This window comes from Channa argus, chromosome 6 (assembly GCF_033026475.1).
Source record: "Channa argus isolate prfri chromosome 6, Channa argus male v1.0, whole genome shotgun sequence".
In the NCBI taxonomy this organism is placed as follows: Eukaryota; Metazoa; Chordata; class Actinopteri; order Anabantiformes; family Channidae; genus Channa; species Channa argus.
Window position 1 is genome coordinate 21,831,659 of NC_090202.1, and position 20,055 is coordinate 21,851,713.

Genomic DNA, 20,055 nt, shown 5'->3' on the forward strand with positions numbered 1-20,055 from the left:
TTATTATATATATATATATATATATATATATAAACAATTCAAAACACAAAGGCAAACTAACCCAAACTCTTGGATTCAGTAGCACCTATAGGAAGTTTCCCTTAAAACTTCGTATAAGCAATAAACAACTTTCTTTAGCAATTCCATCTGCTTTTATGTTGCCTCCCTTTTCCCCTGCATAGCTGGACAGTAACAGTCTATAAATAAACTCTTATACCATTTATGATGCAGATGGACTTGGCCCAGATTAGCTGCAGTGATGTTACACCCTCTTGTGGCAAAATATTATTAATGCAACCCCCTCTGACTGTACATTCACCACTAACAGTTGGACGTTTCTCTCAGAGATGCTCTCCTTAGCTTTCTCCCAGCAACCCCTTCAGTGCCAAAGTTTCTTGATATAAATAGGCACATGCATGCTCCAAAAATGAATACACACACAATATCATCTTCTAAAAGTATATTTTGCAACCATAATTTCCCCCCCCCACATGTAACATTTTATAATATACATCACTTGCTCTCTTATAACACTGGCTAAATTTCCTTAATGTGATTTATCTCAGTGATTAGCTCAAACGAGAGAGGAACCAATTAATAAATTCAACCCATCTGGCATCTGCTTATAAAGAAAACCCAGATGCCCTTAGATACTGACAGAAGACAAATCCAGACCATTGTCTTACTTCAGAAAGTCTGTACATATAATGCACATAATTCATCCATGTTTAAATTGGAACAAAACTGATTTACAGAGGGTTTAAAATTGTTTTCAAGGAAAGTGTACAACACAACAATGAATCCAAAAATCCTAGACCATTGCCATAGCAACAGAAAACATACAGTATGCGGTCTAAAAATTCTATACAGATTTATCAAGTCTAACATCTTCATCTTTTCTTGTACACACATGGCTTCAACTGCAGTCCAAATGTCTTCACATTTTCTGGAGAATTGCCTGTTTTCACAAATTCAAAGGCATAGAAATGAGTGTTCTCTGTGTCCTAAAGGGGGAAATGGAAACAAGACATAAAACATCTATTAGATATAATTACTGGCATAGTCAGGGCTTCCTAACTTGGGTACAAGTCCATGTGGGTGAACACAGAACCAGTGGAGGTAGGCGGACAAATGACGAGGAAATACAAGTTAAACAGACCGTTTTCACAGCAGACGTGCACAGGTGACACGAACAACATTGCACTAATTGTTGCATTTTAATATTTGCTGGAACGGATTCATCATATCTGATTAAATTCCACCAGATATCACAAGTTAAAACGTCTTCAAAATGTCAGAATATGTGGGACATATCATACACAGCGTGGCAGTAAAGCTCTTGGCCCCCACTAGCTCAGGATAAATGTGAAGAATAGTCTGTTTATGTAGTGACACCAATGTGTTTCAGTTCTTTTTTACACTGGGTTGTTTACATGAAGAAGACAAACCTTTCTATATTTAATCAAGTCATATTTTTTACTGACTATTTGTTTCTACCTGAGGTTTCCTGCCACCTCACCACAGCCACAAGATTTGAATTATAAAAGATGCAGTTGCCAGCTGCTGACTTCCTCAGTGAGAAACAAACATCTTCTAAAGGTACAAGGACTCATAGCCTACCTGTACTCACAATAAATGTTTTACTGTATGTCTCACCTTGGACACCATCTTGAATCCGAGAGTTGCCAGTGTAGTGATGAAGCCCCGCACGTTGTCAAATCTACTCGCAACTTCTGCTATTTTAAGGACCCCTCTGCAAACATTGAGGAAAACATTTAGATGTTGTTGTTTGTACGAAGAAAAATTCTGAATCAACACTCAAACCTTTACCCTATCTTTAAAACTCGATTGGCTTCAGATATAAAATCTGTCAGGTTGGTCCCCATGAGAGAAAGGCAGAACACGGCGATGTCCACAGACTTGTCATTGAGTGGGACCTGCACAGACATAATTTGTTTTGTTTGTTTTATAACAAAGGAGGAAATATGCAATCTATAAATCTACAAAGCCCAGACTCACGCTGGCCATGTCGCAGACAGTAACAAGCTCACAGGCAGCTGCCAGGTCAAAGCTGTGCACTTTATTCTTCACACTGCGTGCTATTTTGCAGTCACCACAACCGAAGTCTGCAACCACCAGAGTCGAAGGTCTGAAATAAACAGAAATGAAATGTGTTTACAATCACAGAATTAGATATTTGATCGCTGCCACGTATGCAGAAAAAACATGCAGATTTAAACTTCATATGACTAATAACCAACGACTAATTGTTCATCTTCCGTAAAACTGCTGATGCTCAGAAGGCCTTCTCTCACAGCAGTTGGCCAAAACATTAATTAAACACCCACAGTGCAGCATTATCTCCTCCATGACTCCTCACTGTCAAAGTTTACAGCCACCCAACAGATACTAACTGTTTACAGGGATAAATGAGGTATATAATGAGAGCTCTGGACCTGAAGCACAATAACCTGTCTGAACAAGAAATGTGAAGGATGTCTTATGTCTTTTACTGGAAGGAAGTGGCTGTGTTAACAATTTGAAACACAAGGTGAAACTAAACAAGTGACATGATGGTTTTAAATAGAGTTTAAATGATTTAACGATGGCACCATCATCACCACTGAATTTAATAGACCAAGCAGCTGCTTCTGACACTAATATCTCAATATTAAGTGTTAAGTTTAACGTTCTCTTTGCTAACTTTCTGGAGCTTTCTGCTGCATCTTATTATCTACTTCACAGGCCTGGTTAAAGTGTTCAGATTTTCAGATTTACTGTTTGTGTGTGTGGGTGGGGGTCGAGGGATTTATAGATGTCATCACCTGAGTCTGGTAAATTTACAAAGGAGGTGAAAAGGTGAAAGCTCAAAAGTACCAATAAGAAGACCCTGAATTGCAATATTTTATTACACTAACTTGATTTAAAAATATAAAGTAATGAATCAATCTAAAACTAAATCGCAGCAACAAAGAATATATCTCACTTTTGCTGAATGTAAGAGATTATTGCGTCCACTGGGTTGGCGGGCCACCTCTGAACCTGTGCTGTGTACCCCCTGTGGTAGATCCAGAAGGCCTGTGGATCCTGTCTGAACATAGATCTCGCCTCCCCACTGTCCGTGCTGTACAAAACCTCGTTAATGTAGCGGAAACGAGCCGACTCCAAGCGCTGCTCCATGCGAGACCTGAGGGAGGCAGAGCGGTCCTGTGTGCCTTCGTTCTCTGGTGCCGCTGGCTCGTCTTTCTGCTCCATCGGACTCTCTTGTCGATCTGTTCTCTGCGTGTGGAGCATTTTCCGCAGCTTCTCTCGTTTCTGACTCTGCTCTTTGCTCAGCTCAGGCTTCCTTCTTTTCAGTGCTAACCGCTGCTGATCATCCTTGATCTCCACTACAGGTTCAACTGCATTCTGGTTTGATCCATCAGCAGAAGATTTGGTTGCACATTTTTCTACTTGACCACTCTTTGTTCTTTTCTCTCTGTCAATCTGCTGCTTTTCTTCTCTCTGTGGCTGTTTCTGGGTGTCACTGTCCTCTTTAGTCATTTTCTTTTTCTGTGGTTTACATTCTTTCTCCTTTTTCTTTTTCTGGGCTGCCTTCTCTGGGATGTTTTCACTCTTGTTATTTTTGCCATATGAATGGGGTTTTAGTTCTTCTTTCTGCCCTTGTTTATTAGCACATTCTACTTTGTTTACTTCCTCCTCAGGTTTATTCTGGCTAAATTTATTTTTACATTTCCTCTTGTTCTTCATTTTGTTTTTCCACTGTTGTCTGCTCAGTCTCTGCTCAGTGCTCTCTGTCTTATTTACCTCCACTTTTACAGATTTAGTCATTTCTTTATCCATTGTCTCACCAGCACATGTGTTTTTTGCCTTTGGGCCTCCTTTAGAAAGAGAAAAATGTGTGAATATCAATCCTTTTCTGTTTTTGAATAAAAACATGAGCCTTTAACAAGTGATTTACTCACCAAATGTGTTCTCCTTCTTTCTCTTTTTTGCTACAGGTTTCTCCTCCTTCACACTTTGATTTCCATTCTGTTGCTGCTCCTCCTCTCTCTCTGCATGTTTTCTCTTTTTCTTCCTCTTCTTCTTTTTCTTACTGTGTGATGGAGCTGTTTCTGTCTCACTGTCACTGTCCTGTTGATGGCCGTTGTTCTTCCACTCTGGTACTGCCCCAAGTGTCTGCAGAGTCCGCAGAAGACTCTTTTTTCCAACAACCTTGGACTAAGTAGGAGAACAAAGTTTCAAATTTTACTTGCTCTCCATGGTGCCATGGTTGCAAGCAAAGGATGTATGAATAAATAATAGGTCTTATTTAGTTGAATCTATTTTTGCTCACATGAAAAATGGGTGTGTTCAAACAAAAGGTGCTATCGTTTAAGCTGTGTATCAGATCCACGTGCAAATACCTGAAAATAAAAGCTGAAATGTTGATCTCTTGTCTCATATTTACATTTCACTTTATGCTTTTATCCAAAGCGACTTACACGTGAGGTACAAGGCAGCAAAAACCTCAGTCAGGGAGAAAACATCAAAGCGAAGTCCTATCAGAAAAGTGTTTACATTTCATGAGATGCAAGTGCAAGAAAGAGCATAAAGGAAGTAATTATTATTATTATTATTTGTATAGATTTAAGTGCATAGGAAGGATTGAAAGAGTTCTGTTTTCAGCAGATATTTCAATATTGGGAGTGAGTTTGCTGAGCGTGCAGAGTTTCATATTATCTTTTGATGTCAAACCCAAGTGTTTTCTGTCTACAGCAAAAATAATATTATTGGCCTCACTGTTTCAATACTTTTGGAGGGGAGTGTATACATATGTTTCTGCATTTTTAGTTGCATTTTGTGTTTTTCGCATTTAGATCTTTTCAAACAAGCCAAACTCAATCCTCCTTTTGTGGACCAACAGGAAAAGGGGTCAGTTATTTCAGAAATGTCAAAAATAACTTTATCATGATTCATTGCACAACCTCAGACATTATCCTGGAAATAATCTGAGTAGGTAAATGTTTTTAGACAACCCTGGGTCAGACCTGAAGCTGATAAGCAACTGACAGAAAAGTTTTCAACGAATCATAATACTATCATAATAATAAGATAGTTGTTTCAGTCATTTTTTTCAGGCAAAATTGTGAAATTTGATGATAAGATTAGACATCTAATAATATCCTCTTTATTCTTGTAGAGCTGTTATAGGTGTTTATTTTCAGTCATTTAACAATTTGTACACTAACTAAATGATAATATATGGGGGCTTGGTGGCTTAGTGGTAGAGCATTGGCTTGGGATCCCACCCCACCAACACGATCCGCTGTGGAGACCCCCGAAGGAACAAGCTGAAAGCCGTTGATCATCGATACTAACTACATTCTAATAAAAATCTGCAGATTACTGATAATAAAAATATGATCACTTATAGCCATGTTCAGGAAAAAAAATATAATAGATTCTATATATTCAAAATCAGTTCAACCAGATTCTAGCAACTTCACAGAATTTACATTTACTGTACCTGAGTTCCGGTGCTGCTGTTACCCTTCTGAGGGGTTTTGGCGACAGTGTTGCTCAGGACTTGAGCGTCTTGTTCATCGTTCCAGTCTTCATCTTCCTTAAACATGATTGCGGTACTGTAAGAAAAGGGAAAACCCTTGGCAGTGTCACTTCTTCTGTGTCAAAGCGCTAACGCATACTTTGCTAATTCGGTTGTTCACCAGTTTTCCTCGATGGTAACAAAACAAGGTGATGGTCAAACGGTGTTTTTTGTTTTGCTGACTACGATGTTTGCGTGAAATGTTTAAGTTAATTCAAATGTAACTACTGGTAATAGCAAAAGCCACGTTGGTTTGTCTCATGCGCGTAAAGGAAGAAAAACAGAACTACAGGCGCATGCGGATGACGCAGGAACACCTGAGAATTATGGGATTTGAGGTTTTACTTCATACTGTTACTAAAAACATAGATTAACCATTTATTGTCTTTAATATGTTGTCCGGGAGTAAAAAGTGAGAAGCTAAAGAAATATTTTTCTAAATCAGTTCTAAAGATATTGGTCATATAGTACATGTACTTTGATTGTGTAATAAGCATTTAACTTGACTAAACATTTTGATGCGGCACTTTTACTTGTAATTAAGTACTTTCACAGACATGTACTTGCACTTTTTGAGTACCGAGTTTGAGTACTTCGGTGACCTTAGATTAAAAGAAACAAATCATAAAAAAACATGCCCTGAGGTAATGATGTTTTGTCTTGGTGCAGTTTTCTCTGTCGCCTGTAGGGGTCGGAAGTTGCTTTTCTTATACGCAACGTCACCACGCACGTACGGCGGCAGCGAGGGTGTGGACGTCCACAGTACTCAAATCTACTGAAGATAACCCACAGCGCTGTAACTAACTTCTAATTAAACTGCACTCCAAGGCAACAGGCGAATAAATTTGGTAAGTTTATTACCATGGAGGAGAATATGTGTTTAACTTGATCTTTTAAATGCGCAAAAGGATGGTTTTTGAGTGAGTCTTCTCAGTCTATGCGCGTCAAATGGGAGAAACGTCCGCTTCAGGATAGTTGGCTACCGTTAACGTTAGCTTGTTAGCAAAAACCAAATGTGTTCAGTTAATTCCGCTGGAGGATGTTGATTTTTCTATGGAGATAACCGAGCCATTTATATTCTGTTTAATGTGGCGAAAACACGGTGTTGTAACGTTACCCTACGGACTTAAGGGATAACCGCCGTTAGTTAGCTAGTTAGATAGCTGTACAGACTTGACTGCCGTACGGACAGTGGCGGTAGTTAACAATGTATTGATTACTGTGACGCAAGGTTGTTGCAGTTTTTATGTTAAAGGCAAAAAGAAAATCTATTTAACCTCAAATTTTGAGTTTTCTTTACAGCCTGCAATTTACTTGCATGTTAAGTTGAATTGTAGATATAGTTCAGTCATCATCTAGGTGTAAAGGTGTTTTTACATTGACAGTGACTGAAAAAGGTTGAAATTGAAATTCCAGGTTTTTTCCCTAGTGTCAGTTTTTTGTTTTGCAAAGTCTTGCAGTTGTGTTTTACTGTATGTAGCCATCAAGTAATTTATAATCAAACCAAAACTAAAACTTACTGTTGTCAAATATTCAGCTTATTCTTTTGTTTATAAAGGTTCACAAATTTGGGGAAAGGCTTGCTGCAGTTAATGAAAGCTCAAGGTGAAAACTTCATATAGCTTGTTTTGTCTGACCACTTAATGACTAAAACCCAAGTTTTTCAGTTCAGTTTTACATCAGACAGAAAAAGCTGTAAACCCTCAGAACTGAAAAGCTGGAACCAATTATAGGTTGCCACATTTGCTTCTAACATGGTTGTAGACACATTTTCTGTCCTTTAACTAAACCGTTAACTGAAAACAAGCATTTCTGTTCATATTAAAATATTAACAATTTAATGACTTTGCCATGAATGCAATGTTCTTCTACCCTGGTTTACAGGACACTAGTCACAGCCAAATGTTGTGAGTCACAGTGATGTAAACTGCAAGCCCACACTGTATTACTAATGTGGATTTAAAGATATGATTTCTCAACAGTAGTCTTGTGTGTTTTGTTGCCTAGCATTTTAAGGTATTTCATACAACACAGGCTAAATAATAAGATGGTTTAGCATGTTAGAAATACGGTCAAACAGATATAGAAATGTTTTAATATAACCACTTCCCTTTTTGTGTTATTTTTTATTTATTTATTTATTTTTTTCCCAGGGCTGTCAAGTCTCTCTTGTGGTATTCTCACTGTCCCAAAGAGGGATTGATGCTGACCAGGACTCTTCTGAACCCCCTTGGGTCACGTCTCACGTCTGTCCCAGTTTAGTTGTGTATCCACATAGGTATACCTTAAGAGAAGAAGAACACACAGGACAAAATGGATGATATCTTCACGCAGTGCCGAGAGGGCAATGCAGTAGCAGTTCGCTTATGGTTGGACAATACAGAGAATGACCTCAATCTAGGGTGAGCCCATGTTTACTTACTTGTGTATTTACTTAATTAATTTATTTAAAATGAACAAGATAGACTTGATCTTTTACCAGGGGATTGAATTAAAAATTAACTGTACTGAAGTCAGGAATGCTATTTCAAAATTGCTCAGCTTCATAAGTGTGACCCATGTTCATCATGCTGTTGTTGTCATTAAGGATATGTTCACAAACGCAAACCACCCAACTTTATGTCTATTATTGATTTATTCATAAGACATTAACTGAGTCCTAATGTGTATTGTTTTCCTTTCAAATGAAAAACATTGAAGAATCTTAAAAAACAGACAATAGATTAGAGATTTGGGATCAGCTCATAAGAGGTCATCTCTTAAAGCCCATGATTACGCTTACAGTTTTACTTTTCTTTGTAAGACTTGCCTTGACATGAGTTTGTGATGCTTGATAATGTGTGTTTACTCTGCTTACGTTAAATGCTGCACTGTGAAGGCTCAAGGCCCACCTTTTTTGGCCCCCAGTGAGATCGTGGCCTGAGATTGAACCCATTTCCTGTTGGGTGCATGGTTAAGGCTAGAATACCAGCATAACAAATCAATAGCATGATGCTGGACAGGAAGTATGCCATGATGCTAGCATTAGTCAAGCTTGCATTTGCTGTTGCAATCAAACTGATGCTCCACACACATAGGACATACTGTACATATCTGTAGACATGAGTTAATGTAAGATGCAGCAAATACTGCAGATGTGACATGTTTACTACACAAAATATATGTCTAATAGCTAGAGATCATCAATCAATCCCAAGCTGCTTCTGTATCCTTAGCTGACGGCATAGAAGAACTTGGCAGAGCTTGCCATTCAAGACGGCAAGTCAAAATGGCCACCCAGGAAGACTGTCTTGTGGACTCTCTGTGCTAGATGGTTGTCTGTCCTAGAGTTAGACCAGTAATTATTGCCAGAGCAAGCAGAGAGAGAATAAATTGCTCCGTTTAATAATAATATCTGTGTGCCTTGGAGCTCCTCTCATTTAGACTTTACCCATTTGGTGTAGTATTTTTATAGTAAGACAAACTACCATCTAGTTGCATTGTTTTTTTTAGACTGAGTTACTCATTTTTAGAGGACATAAAAGTCAAGTTTCACAACTTTCAAAAAGACATAGGTACAAAATGTTTTGACAATTGTGATCTGATGTTACCAACCTCACCAATTTCACTCATAATAATCATGAGCGATCATTCATCAGTGAGAAAGTGTTGAGTCTGAAGACAGTCATAAGTGGACTATTAATCTGGTTTATGTGAAACATGGCATTGTTTTGTTGCTTTCTGTGGCACAGATGTCTCAAGCTATGTTTTAGCTTTAGCTTTTATTTGTATATATATATTCTCATTGTTGTATGACCGTATGATTGCATGCAGGCAATGTTGATACATGGATGCCTAGTGACTTGTCCATTAGCTGATTACATGTCAAGTTCCCTTTTCCTTTTTGGTTTATAAACCTCCCCCACTGAGTGAAACACACTTATCCTTATTTTTTCATTTCTCTAAAGATATTTAAATACTCCTCGTTCTATGTTTCAGTAAAGCCACAATATCTCTATCAGAGAGTCAGATCCTGATTGCATTTTCTGTGCTCTTTGATGCTAGTGTGTTTACACTGGTAGAACTCCCAGACACAGAGCAGTGTTGGTATGCTGCATCTCCTTACAAGGAGTAACACACAGGCCTCAAGGGGACCATCTACCACCTACCAAAGCTGGGAGGGAGAGGGAGGAGGTTATTGTAGTGGGCAGGACAACATCATCCCCCCTTCATTGATGTGTTCATCGTATTAGATGGCTCACTTCCTCTCCACATTTTCTCAAAGTTTAGAAGGGTTTGTACTATTATTCTCCAAAATGCTTACAAGCAACAAAAAAAACAAGCAAATTAAAGACATCACATTGGGCTTGGAGAAATTGTTCAGAGTATTATTTTAACCATTTTATAGAAAAAGTCGATCAATCAATTAACTGAGGAAATAACCAGCAGATTAATCCGTTATAATAAAAAGGATTGTTAGTTGCGACCTTAAAGTTTTCCACTGACCCTTTACTGCTTGGTGCATAATGTTTTAAATTAGCAGAGGATAATCTGAGTGTAGAGCTGATTCAACTCAATCAGGTCAGAGCTGCAAATGACAAATGGCAAACTGACAAATGTTTCAGTTAGCCAGTAATCTGCTGATTAATTCCATACTTATAAATAATATTATAATAAATGTTCATGTAAATTGTTAAAATATGTTCATTAAACTTTGCCAGAGCCCAAGGTGATGTCAGAATTTTATGGAAACAACAAGCCCAAACCCAAAGGTATTCTGTATATGATCCAAAGTCAGAAAGTAAAGCAGCGAATCTTTTCACAGCGCCCCAAACGGGGAACCCACTTCTCTGCTGTTTTGTTTTCTTTGGCTGTTAAGTATGTAATCATGGTTTTGATCTATGTTTAGCTCAACATGTTCATTGACAAGAAGCTTTGTACATATTTGAGTAATAGTTTGAGCCCCACACTTTCTTTTTAATTTGTGAATCCAGGGTCAGTCCCTGTTCAGACTCTGTAGCTATTGTCAAGCTGTTGCTTTCTGGTCTGTGGCTATTGCAAAAAGACTTTACATTGTGAGATAATTAACAATTCCATTATCAGAATAACAATTTTACATTTTTCTGAGGATTATGTAGGTACAGACACAACATGGGCTGTAACAGTTGTAGTTGCTGTTCACAGCCTTTTAGCTCTCTGTGCCATAAATCATGTTGTGTATGTTCTCCATGAGAGTCAGAGAAGTGGAGGCCAATTGAACTTACCATGAGCTCATAAAGGGTGTTATGCTGTATGTAAATTAATATTGCATCAACTACTTAAATGCAGAAGTACAGAGGAAATTGAAGTTATAGTTCTTCTTCTTACGCATATTTTGGGGAGATTTGTCGATTTGCCTCAAATGTTCTATTTATTTCTTTGAATTCACTTTCTCTCAGCGGATGTTCGTTACATGACCTGGTGGGGATATCAGAGCAGAGACATACAGGGTGCAGACAGGGGCGCTTCCTCTGACTTTTCTGTCTGCCAAGATGAGTTCTGTTGGCAGGTGGAAATGCCTGAAATAAATGACCAAAGGCACAGTGGAGGGGGTGAGCCAGAGAAAACCGTAGGACCCAAGTGCTGTTAGTTTTTGTGGGTGTAGTTGGGTTAAAGGGAAGACCTGTCCCTGAATAAAAATACACAAAAATCTGAGGGCTAGATCACACTTTTTTTCAGAGGCCTTTTTTATTTATGAAAAATAATTAGTTATCAATAACAGTGAATAGTATACATTAGGATAGTAAAAAAAATCTACATAACTGCTTTTGTGTTTTATCTGTACTGTGTAAGAAATAAATCAGTGTGATTTCAGTTTGCAATTTACCCTCTGCTTTATAAGCTGAGAGCTGAGAGCTCACAAAGTTAAAGGTGATTAAAAAGTCATAAATCGACCTCCTGCAGTAAATGGAGTGGAGCTTACCACAAAAATTAGACAGTCTTTAAAGTGGGTCTGTGCAGAGTTATTTTGTAATAAATTTAAAGTAATTAGTTTGTTGGATTTGACCTTTGGGGCTGAGCGGAAACTGCACTGAGAGCTGAACTGGTGTCACTGCAGCAGGTCACTGAGATACACAGATAGATGTGTGTTTTGGCACTGAGGGATCTCAGTGGGGCTCCTGATGCTGTTTTGAGTCGAGCTCTGCAGGATGTGTGAATACAAGTCACTGAATTAATGGTGGGGGTTCAGAGGGTTCAAATTGCTGCACAATTATAATACTCCCTCAGTTTTCACATCACATTATTATGCTGTCTTCCTACTCATAGGAATCTGCTTTCATAACTTCACCAACAGGAGAATTGTGCTATGTCTATATGAACCCCACATAGAAAAGGACAAGTGGACAATATATTGAGTACAATCTACCTGTTTGTAGTGAAAGTAATTTTTAATGAGAGGATGAGGGAGTGGAGAAACTGATGAGTTAGGAGCTTTGTGTGAGAGTAGGTGACCAACCAGAGGGAGTACTAGGGATAACACAATCCCACAGCAGCCGGAGCGTATGTATGTGTAGCACTGCTGAAGTGTTACTGTGCATACAAACTGAAGCGAACACTTGCTTGCCGCTATCTATCTATCTATTTATTTATTTATTCTGCTTAATTGACTCTCTTTCACATGGCTCTTACAGTGTCTTTATCTCTAAGTCTCATTTCTTTTTCTCTAAGCAGCCATCAGTCACTCTTGTCATGTAATCATGGCCCCTGTCCTAAGTGTATCGTTGCCACACTCACTCACACAAAGAGGAATGATGTGTGCCTGAGCCCTCTTAGCTGCTGTCTCAGTCTGAGTTGCATTAAAGTTCCTTTCTAGAGGGTGGTCTCCCTCACTGACCACCATGTTACTCCATGGAATGTACACTTTCTATCTTTCTTATAAAAATGATATTTCAGTTAAAAAATTGTTTCCTTTAACAGCCCCAGTCTTTACTGCTTGCCCTTGTGCCAGTAAAACAAGATTGGTTGCAAGGAAAAAGCTACTGTGAATAGTTTTGGGATATAACTTTTGTGGTATGTTTTTCTCATGCTTTGTAACTTTTCCTGCCTGTCCTTGTTTTCTAGGTTCACTGTGCTAAAGATTTTTGTGTGTGTGTGTGTGTTAAACCTGTGCTTAATGTGACTGTTCCTCTCTTGCTGAAGAGATGACCATGGCTTCAGCCCTCTTCACTGGGCATGCAGAGAGGGCCGCTCCAATGTGGTGGACATGCTCATCATGAGAGGAGCTCGCATTAATGTCATGAACCGTGGAGATGACACGCCTCTGCACCTGGCCGCCAGCCATGGACACAGAGAGATCGTGGGAAAGGTGAGGTTCATGGGGCAAGTGTAAATTTTTTTTTTTTTTTTTGCTTGCTTCCTTTAGTCTTTCTGTAGCATTGAAGTAAAACATGCTCGTTGCTAATTTAAACATGCCCGGTGCCAGTTAAACATTTCCTCAATGCCAGACAGTACACACAGTAAACACAAACATTTTCAGACAAAAAAAGTTTCTAATTTGCGTCATAAACAGACTTATACAAGTATTAAAACATGTTTTCCAACATTATCAATTTTAGAGTGAGGAGGTACTTAGTATTTTGACTTTATTGAGGGAAAATTTGATGTTTAATCAGTCCAAGTGTGATTTTTACATTGCTGTTCAGTAATACAGTTAGTCCATCAAAGTAATACCAAGATAATCTGTAATTCAATGTTGTACACACTACTGCGTCCATAATGTGACACTTGTGCTGCAGGGATTTCTGATTCAGTATAAGCTGCCTAGCAGCTATTCAGTTTAATATTAGGCATGTCTCAATGCGTCTGGTATGTGTCCATGGGCAAGATGAACTTAGAGGATTTTTCTTGGCAGCATTCACACTCATCTCTGTGTACAACCAAAACAAGATCTGACCCATCATGATTTGAACGTAATCCTTTGTTTTTCCTTTTTAGTTGATCCAATGCAAAGCAGACACGAATGCAGCCAATGAACACGGGAACACACCACTGCACTATGCCTGTTTCTGGGGCCAGGACTTAGTGGCTGAGGTTAGCATGCCCCCTGATGGTGTTAGAGAGGAGCTTTTATCGGTAATGTGTTGATTCCCATCATAATAACTGTAATAAATGTCACTCTTTACCCTCTTTCAGGATCTTGTGACTAATGGGGCTCAGGTGAGCATTTGTAACAAATATGGGGAAACTCCTCTGGACAAAGCCAAACCTCACCTACGCGAACACCTCAGAGGTATCCCAACTATGCACTACAGCTGATTATTCCACAGGTTTTAAATGTATTTCTTTATTAATCATTCACTTCTTTGTTTTGTTCCATTGTGTCTATTTTCTTATTCTACACTAACTAGAAATGGCTGAGAAAATGGGTCAGAACTTAACCAAAATTCCCTTCAAGGATGCATTCTGGAAAGGCACTGCCAGAACTCGACCCCGTAAGTCCCATGCACAAATGAATTTACTAGTCACCAGCCACTTCCCATCATTTGGTTTGGTTCTGTCTGTCTTACCAATGTATATTTCACATGAATACCTGGATATTTGTCTAAACTTTAACTTGTGTCTTGTTTTTCTCCACCTTGTGAATTTAGGCAATGGCACTTTGAATAAACATGCTGGCATTGACTACAAGCAGCTCTCTCTCCTGGCTAAAATAAATGAGAATCAATCTGGAGAGGTACTTCATAGTCTTGTTTTCATTTTTTTTCTGTAGTTAATATTCATGGCACTGATCGGTTTAAGGTACATGTCATAAATGTATTGCTCCTCGGCAGCTGTGGCAGGGACGCTGGCAAGGAAATGAAATTGTTGTTAAGGTCCTCAAAGTTCGTGACTGGACCACAAGGAAAAGCCGAGACTTCAACGAAGAATATCCCAAACTCAGGTTATTATCATCTAACCCTGATTTTATTAAACCATCCAAGTTCTCTGCTGCTGTGGTCACTCATTTGTCTGTTTTTGTTGTGTTGATCCAAACGTTGTGTGTTAATTCATTTTTGGGAGCATTTGCATCTCATACAAACCCGGTGTTTATGTCAAATCCTCTGTGGGTTTTGTCTCTTTTTGTCTGTCTGTCTCCCTCCCTGTTGGGCTCTATCCCAGGATATTTTCCCACCCGAATGTTCTGCCCATGTTGGGAGCATGTCAGTCTCCTCCCGCCCCTCACCCCATCATCATCACACACTGGATGCCTTATGGCTCCCTCTACAATGTGCTGCATGAAGGCACAAGTGAGTACTTCTGTAACAAATACTGCCTTTGTTCACAAGTTTTGCTGGTTTGCAGAGATTAGTAAATTATTGCATGGAAGCATTTGTCATTATTTTGCCATCCCTTTTTGTACAGCAGCAATTTTATTGACAGTCTGTTAAGTGGCGTAAGTAAGACTGGATGAAACCTGTTATTTGTACCTCATTCTGCTGTCAGACTTTGTTGTGGACCAGACACAGGCTGTGAAATTTGCGCTGGACATTGCTTGTGGAATGGCTTTCTTACACACACTTGAACCCATGATCCCACGCCACTATCTCAACAGCAAGAGTGTTATGGTAAGGAGAAGTTTATGGATTCAGAATTATTTTTATGGATCATAATTTGTAATGGTTATGCATAACTGACCTACTTAACCAAACGGTGTTGCCCCTGAAAACTGTAGACAAGTAGAAAGTGATGCGCCCCACACTTTAAAGTGAAATCTAACTCACTGTCCCTTGTTTCCATAGATAGATGAAGACATGACGGCCAGGATCAGCATGGCAGATGTCAAGTTCTCTTTCCAATGTCCTGGCAGGATGTACTGGCCCGCATGGGCAGCCCCTGAGGGTAGGCATCACTCAAACAGCATAGATCCAAAGTGACAATTGATGCCACACAAGCTAAAGTGTGAATGATGGATGCAGGAAACTCTAGACTGTATCTGAACCAATGAAATCTAAAATATAGATGATTTCTCTTGCCACAGTGTAATCTAAAAAATTGGAAGCATGAACAGATTATGAGATGTGAAAATAACCAGGGAACTTTTGCAGTAGTGTAGCATACTCTAACTACAATCCACAGAAAAGGGTTTAAATTGGCAGAGGAGCATATGGATCATGCACTCAGGCATTTGTTGTAGCCAGTTTCCGTGGAAACAACTTGCATTACAGTAGATTTATGGTAGGCGTTGAACCATGAAATTGAAAGCATACAGAATGTTATAAGGCCCAATGGCACAGGTTTTGCTAAGATGAAGAATTCCAACAGATGGTATCTTCAGCAAGGATGTTGTTGTAACAATAAATGAACAATTAAAACAGTAAGTAGAAACATAAAAAGAAGAAGGAAACAAGGAAAAATCAGCACAACAAGAAGCTGCTCTGCTTCTAAAACGCTTTTGGTGGGTTATGAAGCTGTGTGGAGCACTCAACAAAACATTGTTGCAGAAATGGTTTTACTTATATGCACCTGGTGTGATTGCAGGGTTATTGTATTTTAGCATCACAAAATCATCTGGGAAAGATTTATTTAATGTTTTTGTCTATGCCTTTGCATTTTAGAGGTAAAGTAAAATCTGTTTTTTTTTTTTTGTTTGTTTTTTGGCAGTTTGTCATTTCACCTTGATTTTCAGTTCAGTTTTTCAGAAATGCGGTTTCTCATCTACTTTGTATCATTTAGCTTCTGTCTGTTACAATGAAATTAATCACATAAAGTTATGCGTTTCAGCTATACTCCAATCCTGGTATTTGGTTGCCATAGCAACAGTAGCTGGTTATCTACAGACAAAAGGCATACAGGACTGTGGTTATCAAGCCCCTGTTAGATTACTTAATAACTTACTGTCACATTAAATTTGAAGGCTTTTGTTAATGATAATGCTAATTCCCACACGTTGAGAATCAGTGAATATTTTAGTACGTGATCAGAGTAGAAAAGGCACTGGATAAATGTAGTTTAAATGTGTCCTACATTATTCTTTATTGATAAAGGCCCAGTTGGTTTTCAGTCAATGTATTAATGTTGCAGACACAATAAAACAACTGCTTACTTGAATGCAGTTTGTGTTCACACAGTGTATGTACAAAAAACTGTAGACCCATTTATTTAAATAAACTACATTCATGTTGAAAAACTACAAATTATTTTTCAACTGAACTTAATAGTTCATATTTTACTTCATCAAATGTGTGCAAGAATAAAAGTGTATTTTCAATAACGCAGAGAGAGGTGGTGTCTTTATCTCAATATTAGCTCCCTGTAACCTTCACTCATTACGCCTTGTGATTTACAGCACTGCAGAAGAAGCCAGAAGAGATCAATCGTCGGTCAGCAGATATGTGGAGCTTTGCTATCCTGCTGTGGGAGCTAGTGACAAGAGAGGTTCCTTTTGCTGACCTGTCCAACATGGAAATAGGCATGAAGGTTGGTAGCACTGTGGCTCCTGAGAATAGCCAGTTGAGAAGTAAAATCTTGGGTGGGTCATTCTAGAATTAGAGGACAATTTAAGGATCAACAAAAACTGACTCTTTATTTTAAAGAAGTCAAATCCTCTTTGAATACTAATTGAATTTCAAATAAGTCTTGACTCACATTAATTTAGGCAATGTTTAGAATCAATCCTACTCATTTTTTCATTAGTCACACACTTTTCTTTACAAATGTCTATATTTATTTTTAAGTATTTGCTAAAATACATCATGTATATAATCATTTAAACTATTAAAAGGACAGTAGTTTGTGAAACCTTCATGTGCTTCCAAATTAGTTTCAGATTATTTAAAAAACTTTATATCTAACAGGGTTGCAATTAGAGTAACAAGTTTGAATAGAAACATTTATTTTGATTGTATATCATGACATAAATGTGACAAATAAATAAAAATAAACAGCAGCAATGTTGATTAACATTTCATCTTTACGATTACAGTCAAGGCACAAAAACCTAACTTAGTTATATAAATAAATAACTTGAAATTCATTTGCCTTATTTTGATCATGAGTAACAGTGTTAGCTTTGAGTCACTTGCACAATCAGAGCTAAAAAGATAGGAAAAATATAGGAGAGGTCTTACCTTTGTCTTCACATGTTGTTAGGACATGGCTTTATGACATTACTTTTTCTTCATCTGACTCACTGAGGTTTCTCAACCCTGTTACTGTAATTGGTTGCACACATGTTGTGGAAGCTTTAGTGCTTAATTATTATAATTTAAAGTATGTTGATGAATCAAAACAGTTACTGGAGACGTATATCAACAAAACCATACCAAGAAAATTTGATTTAAAACATATTTTAAGTGTTAAATGTGGTAAGCACGTTGGTCATTGTGAATTGGGGACAAGAAAAAAATGCTGTTTATGGGGGGCTTAAGATTCATTTGGTATTTTATATAATATGATTATAATATAATTTTCGAATCACCTTTTTTTACAACTGCTTTTAGATTTTGTATCTGGGCAAATGTATGTTACACAAGGAGTTTTTGTTTTAATATTTTGAGCATGGATTATTTGATATTTCATGTGCGGGACAGTCCTCCAATATCTAATAGATGAGACTTGGTGAAATTAACTTAAATCCATATGTTTAATTAATTCAGTACTATCTGTCTAAATGTTTCTCTGCTTTGCTCTCCAGGTTGCCTTGGAGGGTTTGAGGCCCACCATCCCTCCTGGCATTTCACCTCACATTTGCAAGCTCATGAAGATTTGCATGAACGAAGACCCAGCAAAGAGGCCCAAATTTGACATGATTGTGCCAATCCTGGAAAAAATGCAGGACAAGTGAAAAAAAAAAAGAACCTTCTTTTCTCCTGTACCAAAATGTTGAATTAATAGATATCTTCAACTAGATATCACTGATGTGGTGGTGTGGTGCTTACCAGTATTGCCTTACACTCGTTACTCTACTGCTGCATTCAGCGCCACTGTAGCTTCTACTTCTGAGATGAATTCAGCAGCAGTCAGTTCATTAATTGTTTTCTTCTTTTTTTTTCAATATGATATCAAGTTTTTATTCGTCCAATACTGTCTCAGCAGGAGCTTAATATTGACTGCCTTCTAAACTGTAATCGTGGACTGAGTAAAATCTTCAAGTGACTGAACAACCCATGGACGTCCGCATGACAGTCTGCTGCATTGCTTTACTGGAGATAGAAAAAACATATTAATCCAAATTTTGCCTTGTGGGGAAATGTGTTTGTTCTTTGTTGTTTGCAACTGGATAAGCATGACCAGTGTCTGAAACTAAGCCTTTTAAACACAAAAAAGAGAAACTTTATAGAAATAACTGGTGCCATTCAGCTTGGCTGTGTAGTAATGTGTAGAGCTTGGCCTTTGTTGAGGCCATTGTTCCCTAATTGTATAATGTAAAACTGGCCATACAGTGTGTGTGTTTGTTTGTTTGTTTGTTCGCTTGCTTGCTTGTTTGTTTCCCCCCTCCTGTGCTGCAAAAATGCCTGACGTGCAGTTTTGGTAAGATTACTTTGTGCATCACAAGACTGCCTATTTTCTATTAATGATGATGAGATGCAATGAACTAAATTACTGAAATTAACAACTGTAATCTAGTGTATTATCATTGTATAAACTTAAAAATGTTGAAAAGCTTTCATTATGACCTGGGATGTCTAAGAAGCACTAAACTTCAGTGTCTGATGTTGAATTGCAATCTGTATTCCTTTTTTTCTGTTGTTGTTTTGGTCCTTTTGGCTTTTCCTGCAAGTTCAGTGTCGCCATAGAGGGTCATTTGTCTGTATGTTGATTTGGCACAGTTTTTTGCTGGATGCCCTTCTTAACGCAACCCTCCCCAAATTCTACCGGGGTTGGGACCGGCACTGGACGGCTGAGGATGTTAGGGGTTCAGTATCTTGCAATCTTTATTCCTGGTTGTATTATAAATGAATAGTGAAAATCAGACTAATTTATTCAGTGATATCATAGGTACATGTATAATTGGTTTTGTTTTTAAGCATGAGGACAATTTTTCTCCCTAAATTTATGGTTGTGTCAGACACTGCTGCTAACAGTAGGTGACGGGGATATAAAACAGCCTGCAAACTGTTAAATTGTTTTCTCCCTTTTTTTTAAAGATTATTTCTCACTTTATAGTTAATGGGTTGATTATTCTACCTGCATCACTTCTGTGCCTCAACCAGCTTGCTTGTTTGTTCTGAATCACAAATTCAGAAAAGCCAAAATCTAAAACTATACAAAAGTATGTATTTATATATATATATATTAAAAATGAAAAATATGGTAAACTTCAATGTCTGGATTGATTATGTGAATTTGGGAATGTACACTTAATAGGGGAAGTAACAGGAGAATTGTGCTTTTGTGGTCTTTTTTTCAGAAGCTAAGACCACCATGATGTGTCACTGAAAAAAGATAAAGATAATCTTCAGGGTTTTTTTTCCAAAACCTGGTGACTCAAAGCTTAAAAAATATATATATACTGTCTTGCCGCTACTGTA

General features: G+C 38.0%; 2 protein-coding genes across 2 annotated transcripts; one reads left to right on the plus strand and one right to left on the minus strand.

Moving 5' to 3' along the window:
• Positions 1-445: 445 nt before the first annotated feature.
• Positions 446-5,881, minus strand: rrp8 (ribosomal RNA processing 8). The gene is made up of 7 exons (XM_067507700.1): positions 5,510-5,881; positions 3,966-4,221; positions 2,987-3,881; positions 2,020-2,149; positions 1,831-1,937; positions 1,657-1,753; positions 446-1,004 (listed from the first exon to the last, which is right to left on the minus strand). The coding sequence occupies exons 1-7, from the start codon at positions 5,612-5,614 to the stop codon at positions 891-893; spliced, it is 1,704 nt and encodes a 567-aa protein (XP_067363801.1). The 5' UTR covers positions 5,615-5,881; the 3' UTR covers positions 446-890.
• A 405-nt stretch (positions 5,882-6,286) lies between these two features.
• On the plus strand, positions 6,287-19,848 carry LOC137128966 (integrin-linked protein kinase). The gene is made up of 13 exons (XM_067507701.1): positions 6,287-6,435; positions 7,741-7,989; positions 12,746-12,911; positions 13,541-13,636; positions 13,739-13,835; positions 13,954-14,037; positions 14,194-14,279; positions 14,377-14,486; positions 14,705-14,832; positions 15,029-15,150; positions 15,325-15,424; positions 16,872-17,002; positions 18,219-19,848. The coding sequence occupies exons 2-13, from the start codon at positions 7,901-7,903 to the stop codon at positions 18,366-18,368; spliced, it is 1,359 nt and encodes a 452-aa protein (XP_067363802.1). The 5' UTR covers positions 6,287-6,435; positions 7,741-7,900; the 3' UTR covers positions 18,369-19,848.
• The last annotated feature ends 207 nt before the right edge of the window (positions 19,849-20,055 follow it).

Excerpts from the sequence above, each read along its gene's own strand:
- rrp8 (XM_067507700.1), bottom strand. The coding sequence starts at position 5,614 with ATGTTTAAGGAAGATGAAGACTGGAACGATGAACAAGACGCTCAAGTC. Across the intron at positions 4,222-5,509 it reads ACAGCAGCACCGGAACTCAG|TCCAAGGTTGTTGGAAAAAA; the intron begins GTACAGTAAATG and ends TCTCCTACTTAG. Across the intron at positions 1,754-1,830 it reads AATCGAGTTTTAAAGATAGG|AGGGGTCCTTAAAATAGCAG; the intron begins GTAAAGGTTTGA and ends CAATGTTTGCAG.
- LOC137128966 (XM_067507701.1), top strand. The coding sequence starts at position 7,901 with ATGGATGATATCTTCACGCAGTGCCGAGAGGGCAATGCAGTAGCAGTT. Across the intron at positions 14,038-14,193 it reads CACTGCCAGAACTCGACCCC|GCAATGGCACTTTGAATAAA; the intron begins GTAAGTCCCATG and ends TTGTGAATTTAG. Across the intron at positions 14,833-15,028 it reads TGTGCTGCATGAAGGCACAA|ACTTTGTTGTGGACCAGACA; the intron begins GTGAGTACTTCT and ends TTCTGCTGTCAG.